General features: G+C 45.6%; 2 protein-coding genes across 2 annotated transcripts in view; one reads left to right on the top strand and one right to left on the bottom strand.

The window, feature by feature from the left end:
- The window catches only part of LOC116843282, a 274864-nt gene that overhangs the window by 79714 nt on the left and 178006 nt on the right, over nucleotides 1–17144 (bottom strand). The window lies entirely within an intron of this gene.
- The window catches only part of LOC116843285 (neuroligin-4, Y-linked), a 219379-nt gene continuing 205633 nt past the window's right edge, over nucleotides 3399–17144 (top strand). Inside the window, exon 1 of the mRNA XM_032813595.1 lies at nucleotides 3399–6564. Coding sequence (XP_032669486.1) covers nucleotides 6171–6564 — 394 coding nt within the window. The 5' untranslated portion in view covers nucleotides 3399–6170. The remainder of the gene's footprint in view (nucleotides 6565–17144) is intronic.

The raw sequence follows: 17144 nt of genomic DNA, 5'->3' as shown, positions 1-17144 counted from the left end.
CGTTTCGAACCAGCTGATGTGTCTTCGTACCAAGTGTTGAAATATGCAGTCACGGAAAATTGATGGATCATCAATTTAGCCGAGGCAATAACTGCCGTTATCGAGAAAAATGACTGTAATCGACGGTGAATCTTGCCTGTCGCTCTCATCGGTTATTCCGCTGTTTGCAGAGCCAAACTTTCGCCTCTGCCGATTCCCAAATTTATGTATAAAGCCCAGTGAGGGCGTAGGGGTAGAATTGCAGGATCGAGACACTCGTCCTTCCGAGAACTCCCGGTTTTCGCAGTCACTGACGCACACGGAATTCGCCATTCCGCACCGCGAAAAGCGGCATCGATTTCTTGGATTTGAATGCTCGACAGTCCGGGCACGAATTTCTCCGTGTCACACCCTGTCGGCTTTCCGACCCTTGTCTCAAGTCCTTCCTAAAAGAGCCGACCCGCGCTAAGAGATCTCATTTTCCTCACACATTTCTTTTTATTTCGCCACGGAAAAATCTCGGTCATATCCACCGCGGTGCCGTGAATGATTCCCGTGTCGTGTCACAGCACCGGTGTTTCGTGGTGATTAATACGTCCCGCGGGATCGATAGGAGAGAACGTCGCCGGGATGAGGACACCTTGGTCCTTTTGGATTCTCTCGCTAAGCAAATCGGGCTCTGCCGGTATTTTCAGTTCGAAAATTTCCAGTATCCGCGCGGAGGAATAATCGAGGCATTTTCTAAGCCAGCTACATTTCAGGATGTCGGAATACTCTCTTCCTGCCCGCACCCTTGACAAATATTAGAACGAATAAAAGCGGCGTGCCTATATGCTTGTCAAACAAATCGTTTGTGAGAATCTCTCTTCGTGAATTGTTACTTTACGTAATCGTATCACTGGTATCGGTGTTATATTCTCTCGAATTCGCCAAATCAAATTCTCAAATCAGTACGCACAGTGTGTGAGAGAAAAAATATTTAAGAAATGAGACATATTTATCCGATAAATATTATATATAATGACATATTTACTTATACTACTATTAAATATTTTTCACAAGCAAAAAAAGAAAATATACATTCCCTTAAAACCTAAACTTTGCATGAAAGCAATTATTCATCCTGTTCGAAGAATTTGGATTTAAGTGGATATGTCAATAGTATCCACCGAATAAGCATCTGTTATTTCTCAGATATTTTTCCTCTCGGTGCAGAAAAGATTCTTAGGACTCCTCCGCGGATCTTTGATTTTCAAAATGTCGTTCTATCGCTTCGATATTTTTGCATCGTGGGATCCCCGGGTTTTCAGGGTCTTAGCGTCCTTTCGAAGCCTCGGATTGTTGCGCGGTTGTCGTACTTCAGCGGCGAATTCCTGCACGAGCGACTCCAGGGAAGGTTGCATCTTCGTGTCGCAAACGAGGGGACGTTCTCGGCGTGGATTTCCGCCCGACGGCTTTGCGGCCGGAGGCGGCCAATTTCCACCCCCTCGGAGGGTAGCGCGACGCCGCTCGCGTTGACTTTGCAAATATTTAACTGCCCCCACTCCCGCTCCCTTAGTCACTTCTCTGTCGAATTATTCCTCGTATCTGTCCGAGCGAGAAAGTTGCTCCTGATTTTTCACCGCGGAAAAGATCCCGGGTAATTGGACCCATCGCGACCAAGAAACGAGAGAGCGCGCCGAGACGCTTCTTGTGATGTGCAAAAAAAGAGTCGCGCATAAAATAACGCGTCATGCTGAGGAAGACTCTTTGCCGACGGCTTACTCGAACCAATTCGATCGATTTCCCAGGCAAAATGTTGAAGAAAGAACGTTGTCATTTGTCAGCGTAAGTGATAGATGGCCGGGGCGATGTCTGGGCCATCCCGTTCGCTAGCGTTTCTCGCGTATTCCGCACGCGTCGTGTAATTCAAGTAAAAAGCAGCGAGATTACCCGAGCTGAATAAACGGTATACTGAAGGATAACGCGGTACCAAAGGGACGACGCGCTGCACATCAAAAGATGACATGGTACTGAAAGGACTCGTCAGACTTTCCGGCAGTGGCGGCAGGGATAATTTGCGTGGCTATGCTAGGGAAGAATTTGTTAACGAACGTAGCTAGGCGGTAAAGTGCGAAGGCGATGTCGAGTGTATCGCGAAGCGGAATTTCGCGCGGGGGAAACTCTTTGCGCAGCTGCGCCCGGGCTTTCCGGAAATTCTCGTTAAAAAGTTCCTTTATTTCAGGCGGTACCTGCATTTTCCGATGTCCACGATGTTGAGAGACGGGAAGAGAGGGGGAAGGGAGAGAAGAGAGAGAGAGGGATTCTTTTCTGTGAGTTGCAAAATTGCGCAATTTATGCGGCACAAACGAACTTGTCAAATAAATACCGCCAACTAATTGTGTCGTTGTTTATCGATTGACATTTACATTCTGCATTGATTTAATAAACACTGATTCGTCGAAAATTGAACAGCTGACAAATTCATCGGTCCGTGTATTTTTCACAGCTGTTTATATTACTTTATGGTTGATAAAATAATTGGCGCGCGTAGCGTTCCTCTCCTTCTTTCAGAATTATCATTAAAGTCGTTTCGCGGGGTGCAATATCTGTTGTATAATTAATAAAAATAAAAAGAACTTAAACTAACATAAGAAACAGTATAATAACAAGTATGATAAATAATAATAATCTGTGATAAGTAAAATAATAATTAAAATGACACAAAACAATGGACAACAGGGGCTAAATTGCAAATTACTCCTTTGAGTAGTTTGCAAAAGCAAACCTATAATTTGGTTTTTATTGTTTGTCGGTTCATATAACATGAATTATTACGAGGAATCTTATAATCATTTAATTATAACAGTGTCAGAACGTTTTGTAAACCACAAATACACAGAATCAAGAAATAGTCGAGAGATATTGAGACCGATCGCGAAATGCTACATGTTATATATAAAATACTACACGAGACGATCCTCTTTCTCGGTCACGGTGTGGATAACGCGATGAAGGAGGTCAATTACAGATTGACAAGGAATAGCGAAGAGAGAAGCGGTGGCGATCTATACGCCGGCACAATGGCCCCACATTTCACTTATCACATAATCTCTAAAACATCCCGGTTTCCTTCTCGAACACAACGAGAGAAAATCCAACAGCGGTGATGAATAGGCTGAAAGCGGGAGAGGAGAGGTGGTCCAAACAAAGCTCGAACAACCAACTGGAAGGTACAACTGTGCGTTTCGCGATCCCGGACTCGAACCAACAACTCTCGCCGGTCGGTGCGAGTCGAGGGGATCGATCCCTCCTGCCGTATCGACCACGACAGGCTGCACTTCCGCCCATGTCCCGTGCCGGGTACCGGAGCGTTCACGCGGCGCATGCGCACCCGACGGCGAGCGTCGTCGCCTGACGCCAGTCTGTCGGGGGTCGAAGTGACGGCTACATCGGTTGGTTTTCCTCGCGTACCGTCCGGGCCGTCCCAGCAGCGCTCTCACCCTTTCGCGGTAGTACTGTGCCCATACTCTGACCTCGCCGCGCGAAATTCGTCGCGATGCCACGGCTTAGGTCGACGTCGTCGGTGCAGTGCCAGAGAGGGTGGTAGTCGCGACGGGGGTAGTTCGCCGAGGGAAGAAACGCGGGGGTGGCCGCGCTACGTCCTCGGTCCGATCCCACTACCCTCTCTTTCTCTCTCTCTGTCTGTCTCTCTAGGATTTTTCGGTGCACCGCTTTCGTTCATTCCGAAGGTGGTCGCGCCGCGAGCTCGCCTCCGGCAGGCGGGAAGGTCGTCCAGCGCAATTGCTGGACGAAACTTGAAATTACTTCGGCACGTCCGATAAAACGGCGTTATCGGGAAACGATTTGCCCGATTCGGCAAGCCGAAGTTTGAAGAAATACGGCGGACAGGCTGCCGACGCCAGCCAGAGGCTCGTCGGTCCCGGGGCCAGGGGGGTTGGGGACGAGGGGGTAGGAGGCGGACATCCCCACGAAGCTGTACGCAAAAGAAATCCCCCTACAATAGTGCTCGATTCGCCGCGACGGAGGAACCACGATGATGATCGCGCGCGCGCGCGCGTGTGGGCTTCCTAATCTAGTGTTGTGCCGATCCATCGGAGATATGGTAGCTCAGTGATGAATCAAGGAAAGTGCTAACTCAACGCGGAGGAGTAACCAACAGAGATCCTTCTAATTTGTTTCTGCCTACGAGTGTCTATTTAGGGAGCGGTGGTTAGTTAGTACACCGCTGATCAGCAGTGTGATTTTAACCCAATTGGGTTAATCGAAAGTTGAAGTTGTTGACTTAGCTGGAATAGTGTCACACTTCCGGGGAAGAGAGTTTGCGTTCGCAAACCGCAAGACGAGATATCGGAGGACTCCGTGGGCAAGAGTGACGAGTTTCTTGAATACACGAGAAGGGCCCTCTTACGTATGCTATTTTTATTCCAACGACACGGTGTGCGTGGCTTTACGCGTATCTCCTCAAACATCGATCAACCGAAGCAAATAAGGGATTCCCAGTCATCCCGTTCGCGGGAAGCGAATATCCTGGAATTCTCGCGCGAAGAATAGCTCCACGCGCCATATTTTGTATCTCTTTAAGAATTAGAGACTAGAACGCCGTCAGAGTTCCTTTGTAAACGCCACCGCGTCGCTCCCCTCAGCGAGTCAGCTTCAACGGGTAGACTGTTCCGCTGAGGAGTCGCGCCAACGAACGTTCCACTTGACTTGATCGAGACGCTAGTTCGACATGTATCCGCGAGATGTGACAGCTAGATGCAATCAGCCACGATCCGTCCACAGAAATCTGGAGTGAGAGATTGAACGCGCGGACTATTTCCGTCGTCTCGTGCTTTCGCCGCTCGTCAGGATGAAACGAACGGGCAAACATCCGAAGAGCGGCTTCCTATTGGGCGTGATTAGGGCCGGCGCGTTTTATCTTTTTCGGCACATTAAGCACGCCATTAGGAACGAGATCGTATTCGTCTGAGCGATAAGACACGCGTGAGGTTCCTTCAGAAGCGTCGACGAGCCGGAAGAGTCGAGTGGAAGAGTGGAAGCCATCGAGGACCAGGTTACCTTGGTCGAAATTCTAACAAAGAAATCCTATTTCCAGCTTGAAATTCATATCCGAGCATCGCGCGATGTCAGTCTACCGCGGAAGAGTGTGAAGTTATCCTGTGACAGTGTAGAAATAATTAGTTTTCGGATTAGACGTTGAACCATAGATTTACGAGGATTTCTCCCCTTCCCTCTCTCTCTCTCTCTCTCTCTTTCTCTCTCATTCTCTGCTAAGCATAGGCAGTCTCTATTGTTCGCTGGAGCGACGAGACGAAACAGCAGACGCAAAGGATCATTAACACTAACACAACTCGAAGTTGCCGAGGCTGATGGTAATTACGTCGAAAAGATAACAATGTAATGTTTGTAATAAGGATGTGCTCGTCCTCGCCGCCGCTGATGCATCAGCGAAGTGTCTAAACTTCTTCAATCACCATAATCAGATCTCAAATTACGTGTATCGCCAAGAAGAGGATATTCATAACGGCAAAATTACGATTCCTGCAACTCTTCGGGATTGTTAGAATTCGCCGGCGTCTAACTCGGGATGCTTCTCGCTCCATTAATTCGCAGTCTTCCTTAGGTGCTAGACGATTACGGGCGATCCGCGGTCTTGTGTTCTCTTGAAATTCTTTGGATAAAAGAATGTAGCCCAGACTATGGCGAACCCTTAAGATCGTTATATCGGCGAAGGGTCACGGAACATCCACTTCATCTCGTCAGTTCTCCGTTTCACGGGTCGTTTAAGTTTCGGAAGATCTAACTGAGAACGGCAGCCATTCTCGAGCGCTCCAAAATTACCAGAGACGACCGAGAGATCATGATGATCAGCCCCGTTGAACGAAGCTTCGCTTGAATATCGCTTGATATCGAGGTGCACCTTATACGCTTCAAGAAAGGTCCAATCAGACCCTTCACTCTTGAAGAGATTGATGTATCCAGGCGACGAACAGGTGCCTGAGAGCTGCGAGATGGACCAACTCGCGTACGTTCGCGTCTCCGGCGGCGGTTAAAACGGAGGTGATCGCGACGGAAGGCAAGCAAGGCGGTATGAGAGGTGTCAGAGCGGCGAAAAAGAAGTGATCGGCGGGGGTGGTGAAGCCGAAGGGAGGGTGGGTGACGCCGAAGGCGCCGGTGATCGCATCAAGATGACGTCGTCGTCGTCGATCTTGGGGCTGCTCGGCTTGATCCTGGCGATCAGTAGCGCCCAGCTGAGCTCGAGGATCGTCAGGACTAAGTACGGCGAGCTGTCAGGCGTGATCGTTACCCTCGATCGATATCTCGAGGGCGTCGAGGTGTTCCGCGGCGTGCCCTACGCCTCGCCGCCGATTGGCTCGTTGCGCTTCATGCCGCCCGTCAGCGGCGCCCTTTGGTACGGCGTGAAGGTCGCCGACAAGTTCGGACCGGTCTGTCCCCAGAAGCTGCCCGAGCTCAGCGACAAGATGCCCAAGGGCAGAGTGGAGTACCTCAAGAGGCTATTGCCTTACCTCAGGAACCAGAGCGAGGACTGCCTGTACCTCAACGTTTACGCGCCGGTTCAAGGTAACACTTTTCGACGCTCTCTTTTCCTTATACAGGCAAGGTTATCGTCCATCACTAAATACGCAATTTCAACGAGATTGATGGTTGAAAAATTCAAAATAGAAATCTGGATAGTATTGCATCTTGAGCAATTTAGAAACTAACAATTTGAGTAATTCAGAAACACTGACACTTTGCAAGACGCTTCATCAAAATTGGAACGCACACAGTTGGGTTTTGATAAAGGAAGTCATCTTTCGGGGTTTTTCTCTCTTTTTTTAAAGATATTACTTTATTCGTCGATCATGTCAGTTCATGATAACATTCTTCAACGTTTTCTTTTCCTCGTCCAAGCGAGACTATCATCTATCACAATATTGAATCTGCAATTTGTACGAGATTGAGAGTTGAGAAATTCAAAAAATCTCGGGGGAATGTGAATAATGTTGCAATTTGAGTAATTTAAAAACTGACAATTTAGCAATTCAGAAACACTGTCACTTTGCAAGACGTTTCATCAAAGTTGAAACGCACATAATTTGATTTTGATAGATGAAGTCATCTTTCGGGGTATTCCTCTCTTTTTTTTAAAGATATTACTTTATTCGATCATGTCAGTTCATAATAACACTTTTCAACGCTCTCTTTTCCTCGCCCAAGCAAGACTATCATCTATCAGAATATTGAATCTGTAATTTGAACGAGATTGAGGGTTGAAAAATTCAAAGCATCTTATGCAAAGAATCTGAATAATGTTGCAATTTAAGCAATTTAGAAACTGACAATTTGAGTAATTTGAGAAACACTTTACAAGACACTTCATCAAAATTAGAACGCACACAGTTTAGCTTTGATAAAAGAAAGTTACTTTTCGGAATGTCTCTCTTTTTGTTTTACAAATGATACTGCCCAGCTCGTCGAGCGCTTTGGATGTGCGAACGGGAAAATGAGCGGGGGAAAAAAGATGCGCGCTGTTATTTGCTCGCTTTAAAAAGCATCGCGTCGCATCTCGATATATGTCTAAATAGTAATCATACAGTGTAGATTAAATTTCAGTTTGGACGGAAATCAAACGCAAAGGGATTTCGAAGGATAAACTCCCATTATTGGTACACAATTTTCCTACGGAAGGGGATTCGATGTACGCGTCCATCCGCCGACAGATAATCCCGCATTAAACGTAGTTTATTTTGCAGATATCCAATTTACTTTTATAAATCATAACGTGAGATGTACGCGCGCATACGATTTCTCTCCTTTTATTCCGCCCGTAAACTTATAATCGCTGTAACAATTATACGGAGCGTTTGATATCGAGTCAAGTTGCCCTACACTGACCTATTTCACATGCCATTCGCCTTCAGCGGGCGCATCGGCAAAATGCAACTTCCCTCCAATTACAACACGCGATGGATATCCATTTCGCGCAAAGTACCGTATCCAACCGCCATATTTGCTCTTTGTGATCGCGAAAGCGAAGATACCACCGCTCCCGGCGGCGCCGGGTTAACGATTCTCCTTTTCCGCGAATCAGCGGCGTTTTAAAACGCAGCAAGCGATTTCAGACAACACGCGATGGATATCCGCTTCGCGCAAAGAACGCGCGTTCAAACACCGCGGTGCTTTCGCCACTTTGTGCCGGTGAGGGAGAGGCGCGGGGCATCGCGCACGGCTGCAGCCGACGGAAGTTAAGAACTTTCCTTCGGCGCGCGAATGAACGTAAAACGATGATTTTAAGATGCAGTCTTCTGAATTTCGGAACGCGGCGCACAGCTGTAAATTTCGACGCTTCCACGGAGCGTTAAATTTTGCAATTTGCAGAATAATCGCGTGCGCCTGCCGACGGAAATCTCGTTCCCCGTCGAAACGATATGTACTCCTTTTCGTTACAATGATACCTCGCGAATTTTTGTTTGCGAAATCCTCACTTTGCGAATGTGACCTCATTAATTCAGCCAATTATCTAGCGATTTCTCGAAAGCGCGGCTAAAAGATGGCGGGCATCTTTGCGCGTGTAAGCTCCATTGTCGTTTCCATCGCGTCGCGAATGTAGCCGAAGAAATCCGTGCCGATTCCTCGTCCGCCTTTCATCGCGATTCTTCATACGGCGATTTTGCATACGGCGAAAGCTCTCGCCGTATTTCCCGCGAGTGGAAGCTCGCATCAATCCTAATATGGAACATCAAGCAGGACCTTCTTTAACGTCAGATAAATATGCAGCGAATAGTACGTAGGTGGAGGAGGATGAATACACATTGATGCATCAGAGTGATGTGCGCCCTGGGAAAATATAGTCGCGACTGTATTCCTTTTATCAAAGAAAAACGGCTGTTACTCTGTAATTTTTTAATAATAAAGAGAGAGTCGGAAAATGTAATGACGGGAGATATCCCCCCGAGCAACCGAGAACAATAAAATAACAGAAAAACAAGGGATGCAAAGTCTTTTGTTGCTATGTGAGACTATATATTTAATTCGTGCGCGCAATATAGCACTCAGGAAATGGAAATAAAATAATTGAAATGAAAGGTATATTTAAAAAAACATTGCAAAATAAAAATAATTTCGGTATCGGGAGAGTAGTTCGGAAAAAAAACATAAAATTCGTTTCTGCATAAGAGACTGCGTATTTAATTTGCGAAATGTATTGCACATTCGGAAAATAGAAAATAAATAAATGAGTCGACTCAAATTAAAAAAAAAACTGCTGTGAAGTAAAAATAATTTCGGTGCGGATTTAAAATAGTTTGAAATGAAGTAATGCGTCCGGACTCACTCGTGCTTAGCGGGGGGTTGGGGGAGGGAGGCACGACGTACGAATTGTTCAAATTCCCTCCATTGTTCGGACGCGCACCTTTCTCAGCCGAATAACGCTTCGCAAGAGCGGGAAACGCGTTCTAATAATATGGGGAGCACTTTCGCATTTTCTTCTACTAGCCGGGAGAGAGGGTGGGGAGGGGGGAGAAGGAGGAGGATTACATATAGCCGAGGTACCGGCAAAGTTTTTCACCCGTGTATCGCAATGGCGGCCGGAGTATGCGTGTGGTGGTGTGCTACACCGAAACTTAATAAGAAACTTTATAATCACCTCGTGCTTAGAGAGATTAAAGCTCGCGAGGAGTAACTTTCCGCGAGGACTTAAGTATCTAAACTAGATAATAGTTTTGAAGCCTAGGCGAGCCGATCAATTCGCGGGCCGGGCGCGGCAAAAGTGCGATGTCAATTTAATGCGCACCTGGACAGGTGGAATCCGCCGGGGTTGTAACCGGAGGAATCCGGGTTCTCGCCGAGATCTCCGGATCGTAGAATTTTGGGGACTTTAACGATCACACCCACGCGGTTGAGGAAGACTTCCGTGAGAGTTTTTCGGATTCTTCCGACGCGAATGCGAATGCACAGTTTTGCTTCCTCGATCTTTCCTTTCTCTTTTCTTTCTTTCAGCTGTTTGTGGCTCTCCCACAGCACCCTCTACCACGTGACTACGCGCGACCGTTTGGTTAGAAAATTATCTATCAGGGAGGCAGGACGCGCACAGGACGAAAATTTGCGAAGGGGGGCCGACGTTCCTGAAATTTTGTCGCACTATTTCAGGATAATAACTCAGCAGGCCGCCATTGTCGTGCGACCCAAACAAAGAATCCACGAAAGCGACCATTAATTTGCCGATTTGAATGGGAAGTGTTATTTTATAGCCCGCCTTCGTTTCCCATAAATCGCTTTGCAGCCGCAGAATTCGCGCAATCCTCTCCATCCCGCTCGTTCGTTCGTCCGCGCGCCGAGCTGCGCTCGCGACGTTATTTTCTGCGCCAAAAAGGACTCTGTTGCGCGGGGGTCGTTACGTCGATCTCTTTGCGCTCTCTCTCTCTTCCCCTCTCTCTCTGTCTCTCTTTCGGAAAGTAAAAGCGAATCTGGGCGTTTCGGCGAGAGCTTAAATTAGATACGCGCCGGGTGTGGAATGCCGAAGTATATCGTAATAAAAGGAGATAAAGCGATCCAATAGATCCACGGAAGATTACGGCAATGATCTCTCGCGGCGCATTGACATCGACATTGGTTACTATCTGGTCCCGGGGCCGTAAATCGGCAGTTGAAGGGATCGCCGTGTGAATACGTGACCTCGAGAACAATTGAAAAAGCTGCATTAAACATGGCGGGGCCGTGATTTACCGAGGCTTGGGGCAACCGACCCCACGTCCCGTCTGGCCCCCCTCGCACACTACTCTCCCTCCTTTTCTCTATCTTTCTCCCTTACCCACTAAATTCTATTTCGATATTGAATGGCGAAAGCCTGCTGCCGCGCGTATGCTTCCCCGTCCAAGTATCGAGCGATCTTCGCGTCGCGCGACGTTATCGTTATCGTTTCTCCTCGCGCGCATCCGGCGACGGTAAATTTCCGAGGCGGGTTAAAAAAAGGAGAGAGAAAGAGAGAGAGAGAGAGAGAGAGAGAGAGGGGGGGGGAGAGAAAGAAGAGGGAAACGCGCGGAAAATAGTTTATCGCATTTGCAGTTTTGTAAACACACAGATTTACGCGGCATTTCACGCGCGGAGGCAATGTTTAATATTTTTCTATGCGCGCTCATGTTTGCCCCTTTATTTGTATTTTCGAATTCCTCTGTGTAGTTTTTGTGCAACGTCTGGAAATTTTATTGCGCTAGATAAACGAATGCGCACGATTCTCTTCTAACGGAATTTTTCGAGTGAACTGTGCGAAACTGAAGTCTCACGCGCGCAAACATACATACACACACAGCACGCACACATACGGAAAGATTTCTAATTAAAAATTATGACTAATCCGGCAAGCTCTCTCAATCTGCGCTGGAGATATATCAATCCTGCGAACGAGAGATCCGTTTAGCGCGACTCGCGCAACAGCAATGCAGACGTGTCGCAATATCGAGTCACAATATCGTGAGATAAAATTAATGCGCTTCTGTCACATTCCGACAAGAGAAATGCGCCTCGACTGACTCGTCGTTTAGCCAATCACCGAGAGCGGCGAGAGCGTCTCGAATGAGGGTCGTGCGAGAACGCGCGTCTAATTTCACAATATGTTAAAGATAATTGAATATTAATTAGAGACCACCTCCCGGGAGATTGCGCGCGATCGTAACGCATTACATCGATTTCCTGGAGCGGGCTTTTAAACCTTATCGCGTGTAAACGATAATTATAGGATCAACACGGCGTAATCCGGTTATTAATTTAATTACGATCCCGCGTTAATTTCACGCCGCGCTGATCATTACACGGGATATAGATTTAACGAATCAATTCCCGCGTGCAGCCCCGCACAATGTGCTAATGTGACCAGAAACTTGATCCATCAAACGTGAATCGATCTTCTACGGGTCGTACGCGCGTATATATTTATCGGCTTCTCCGTTGTTATTTAACAATCATTACAAATTGCTTCGACCGCGCCCCGTCGTCAATGACGTGTCGCGGAGTTTCATTAAAATTACAATTTCCAGCTTCGAAAGGATAGCCGGCGAGCGAACGAACGAACGAGCGAGCGAGCGAGAGCGAGCGGGCGCGAACTTTCTTCGCCGCAATTAACTTTAATTGCTTCCCATTCAGAAGTTATTATAACCCGGCGATTATATGCTATCGGAATTTCCGTCTCTAAATCCCGAAGAGCCCGCTTGCGGCTTAACATTCAATTTCGCGGCATTACAGTGTTGGACTCTTTAGCGAATTTTTAATTGTTCGGGTTTGCAAGCGCGGTTCAACTTCTACTTCGTCGGCGGCAGTATTTTGCACGTGTGATGTCGTCGTTATGAAGATACGAATGATCCTCCTCGCGATCAGAAAATTTGCGCACTCCAGGAATCCGGATAATTCAAAGTATGAATAGTCTTCCTTAGCAACTTCCCCGACAATTCAAAACGATAATTTCTTCACAAACTTTTAGATCTCTCAGAGACAGGAAAATATATTCCGAGAAGGCATGCTAATATTCAACAAGCCGCCCATATTGCAAATAGTATTTAGAAATATTCAGTAAATCGCGCACAATCGAGTCGAAACGGCGCGAAGACAGTTGAATAATTTAACAACTCTTCTCCTTCAAGAGCTTCAATTGACTCGAGGAACTAAAATAGCGTCTCGACGCGTACTGTGAACGTATTGATTAGCAATCTGAAAATTTCAGCTATTCAACAACGCATTAAGTTCAAAAGCTGTATCTAATAACTAAGAAAAAAAAAAAAGAGAAAGAAAAAGAAATCGCGACATTCTTAGATTCGAATATTCAGGAAAGAGTTCGACACACAATTGCGAAATCTTCCCAGACTCCAAGAATTCGAAGATTTGGCAGGAGGCCACTCTCTGAAGACTTGCTAATCAGCAAGACATTCTCGTTTCGGGGTTGAAAAGTTGGTAAAAAGGGGCGCGATCATCCGGCGGAAGCGGCGGAAATGGGGAGTCTCGTAGACTGCTTAATTAGGCTGAGTTAGTAATGGAAATTAACTGGGATTAGTAATGGAAATCGAGGAGAGAGAGAGAGGAACTCTCGTCCAAAACTAATTCCGATGCCTCTACCGCGCGAATTTCGCGGGCTGGAGTACAGTTTTGCGGAGTAGAAGAGGATATATAACGGAGAGGTCATCGGTTGCCGAGTATCGCGGCTCTTCGGGAAACTTTAAGTCTGAGACGTCGAACATCGCCGCGTCGTGTAACGACCCTTCATCCGTTGAGGGCTTACACTTCGTAACTGAAGGGAACGTAGACGGGAGGATAAACGTGTGTGTACGTGTGTATGTGTGTGTGAGTCAAGTCGCCAATAACCCGCAAACTCGTACGTTGTATTAATTTCACTTATGAATTTGAGATATCAGTTTGTGGGGGAGTTGGGAGCTTTGGTCGACGAGGCCAAGTGGAAAATTGGATGCGCTGGAAAGTCGCGGGCTAAGGACACGGGAAATGAAATTTTAAAGGGACCCACAACGAAGGAGCGAGAGGCGAGCAAATCGAATTTGTAGCGGGCGTGACTGAGGAACGAAAACGAACGGCGAGAGACGACGGGCGGAATTTCGCGCAACCGCGAAACAGCTCTTTCCGCGCGGCCAACGATTCCGCGTGTTTGCACGCGCGTTAGCGAAAATTCAGCCGCGAAAATGCTAGGGAAAACTACTGGTATTTGTGCGGACTCGAGCGGTCCGCATTCCGCCTTCAGCGTGTCATTAACCCCTGGTCGAAGTAGACGCACTTCCCGCTAACTTCACGACAGCTGTGTTTAAACTGATGCGCGAAGAAGGGAGGTGTGAAATAGTTTGCTAACTGTTTTCGAATTTCCAAAAAATGTCTATATAGGTTTTCAGGGATGCAGGCATTACACAGAGACTCGAAAGTCATCTTCATTCTCTCCCAACAACATGAGTCTTGTTTATACTTTTCCTCTTTTAATATGCAGGACATCCCTCGAGACGATCGCACAATATGTATATCGCTCAATAACGTATTCTGGAGCTTAATTAAAGCTTAGTACGAAAATGTCAAAAGATCGATATTATTGAATTATAAAGCAATAAAAAGATGTTAGCTTGTCGCAAGTTCAGAAGGTAGAATGAATAATAAGATTGCATCTTTCAGCTAATTTCAGATGGAATAGAGAATCTCAATTGAGAATTTAGTCGCAAAGATATACAGTATTAAAAATTGGCAACTTGAGATAAATGACAACGTCCTCCGATGTTTTTATATTGGGATATTTTTTTGCTCCAATTAAACTCCGAAATACGCTATTAAAAAATTTCACAATAGCTTTGGGATACTAGTGTATATAAATCGATTCTCCCCACAGTGTCGTTCATATTTTATTCCGATATATTCTGGCAGAGACACGTAATTAATAAAATTTTCATTTTTCGGACTATTTTGTCCGCGAGGATGAAAATATTTTTTTTAATACAGACACACAGTTATCCTGTCGAGAGATACAAGCCCCGCGATATCGCTTCGTCAGGAATTTTTGCACGTGCGGTAAAATCGAAGGAAAGACGTCAACGAGGAATTATCGAGAGATTAAAGTATCGCCTAGCATTGTGTTACTTCCTGACTCCATCACTCCAAGTGCTTTGAAAGGCAACCTCCGTCTCGAATCTCGCGACTTCATTTAACTCGGCCTTCGTGAATCTACGGCTTCTTATCCACGAGCTATTAAATGCAATGCAATGTACACCAGGGTTTTCCCTTTCTTATCTGGAAGTCGTCTCCAAAAGGTGTATTTACAGATTCCGCCTCTTCAAAAATTCGAATATGTAATTCGGAAGGTCGCAGTCACGATTCGCGCGCCAATCTGTTTAAAATGACATTATATTCTTCCCTCTAATGTGTCTCTCTCTTTCTCGCGCGCGCACGCGCGTATATCTAATGTTAAAATATCATAAAAGAAATGTGCATAACGGAAGTTATGCGATCGAAAAATTACAAAGGGCCACGTAATTTTTTTTATTGTAGGATTTATTAAATCCTGTTCGTAAATGCGTGTGCCGCGCACTGCGCTACAATGTACGTCATTTTGAATATTTATTCGTTCGATACAGGTTCTAAGCTTTTAGCCCCGTGTCTCGCATTTACAGGAAAGCCATTACGGGCCATTCGCCTACAATTTTGCAATTGACAGCTCCATCAGGAGGCTGCACCAGATGATTGGACCGTAGAGAGTCTTCCTAACACGAGAGAGAGAGAGAGAGAGAGAGAGAGAGAGAGAGAGAGAAGAGAGAGAAAGAAAGAGGCAGAGAGAAGAAGCCCGGTCACTGAGTACGCTCGGCGAACTATTCTTTACGGCTTTCAATCCTTTCTTAAGCTCCCTTTCTTTCCGATCGTCCTGTCTACCGGGTTACCGACACGCACATCTAGCCCCGTGTAATCGAGAGATCGATTATTTGCTCAGCATTTTTAATATCAGCTTTCAGCGAGCTTACTTTAATCCCTCGCGTCGGGGAAAATCCGCGACCTGCAGTTGCACAAAAGAATGAAAGGTGAAGCCTAAAAACAGCCGTGAGGTCGAAGCGAATGCACGAACTTAAATGCACGAGTTGAGCTCGTTTCAATCAATTCAAATGTGACATAAATTCGCAATGTGCTTATATACACGTCGCGATATATCTATAAAAATAAATTTGAAGGAAGAAAATTTTAAAAATAGTTCTTACTCACACAAACGAATTTTGAAGAATTTGGATTTTTTTTAACTTTTTTATTTCGGGAGTGAGAAGCTGAAAATTTTACGATTTTGATCTGTAAGTAGGTAAGAGGAAATTTAAGAAAACACTGGAACTTTATGTTTTGCTGATAAATTTGTGATATTATACAGAGTGAACATAAATTTAGTAATTGAGTTTGTTTGAAAATATTGAATTTTAGGTTTATCACACTTTATCTTTTAATCTTAAATCTTTCCATATATGAGCGCGATGAATTTCTATTCATTTATAACATAAATGAACACACGCACGCACACAAGAAATCAATGACTCACAGACGCTCCCTTTATATAATTAATGATATAAAAGGATCGAAATATCTCGGCAAAATAATATTGACGGCTCACACAAATAAGCGATGATAGTTTGTAGCATGAAAAGGTATTCGCAATTCGATTACCCGCGGCATGGCGCAGTTTACAGTTCGGAGGCCGAGCTAAATGCAAATTTCGCAACTTATGACGTTCAGCGGGCGTAATTTCGTTGCGAACTGTAACGCTGCATAACTTCGATGCTTGACGAGCGTGAGTCACGCTTCATTGCGCAACAATGGCCGACCCACGTTATCGGAAGCTTTTTAATTACGTCGCGAATGGCCGGCGAAATCAATTACGTGTCTCATTTACCTCGTTTGTCTCCTGTGGACAGTCAATCGGACTTCGCGTCCCCTACGAATGCGTTCGATCGCAGCCTGCCCTGAATTCGACAGGCCAAAAATCCGGCGGAGCTCGCAGGCGAACTATCGCAAGTCGCGTTAGTCCACTTTTGTGGAAAATTCAATAACACCACGGCGTCCCAAGACACTAATTTGGTTTCAAAGATAATTAAATAATATCCTGTGTGGATCTCCAAAGATCCTCATTATTACAGATATTATTCAAGGATTACCATTTTGAGGATTCTAAAATTAACCATCTACTCTATGAATAAGTATAATCTTACGCGAATAATTTGATCTGTGAAGATAATCTTTTTTATGGGATATTTTCTCACATACTCCAGTTTTCATTAGCGAACATAAACTACGCAACCTCGGCCGTTTATTTCATATTCCGTGACATTCATAATTAAACTTGTAAGCAGCGAAAAGGCGCGTTGCTTGGAATTTTAGCGTAACAAGCTGTTTTTTCGCAATTCCTAAATAACACGATATTTCGTTACAACTTTTTAATGATGTTGCGTGTGCATGTGCATTGTGTTGCGCACGAGGCATCATCTTCTCTTCTTATTTTCCGCGTGTATCCCTCCGGCCTTGTTCTATTTTATTAATCCCAAAGTCACGAATAACGGGCTGATGTAAACAAATTAAATCAGCCGAACGGAAAAAAGAGAACGGCATCTCCAAAGACGAAGAGACCCAATTAAATTCCACGGAGGACTCAACGGAAGTTT

This window comes from Odontomachus brunneus, unplaced genomic scaffold (genome assembly GCF_010583005.1).
Source record: "Odontomachus brunneus isolate Ranch 3 - 2012 unplaced genomic scaffold, Obru_v1 Obru_scaffold_031, whole genome shotgun sequence".
NCBI lineage: Eukaryota > Metazoa > Arthropoda > Insecta > Hymenoptera > Formicidae > Odontomachus > Odontomachus brunneus.
Note: the sequence above shows the minus strand (reverse complement) of the source record. Positions and strands in the feature narration are given on the sequence as shown.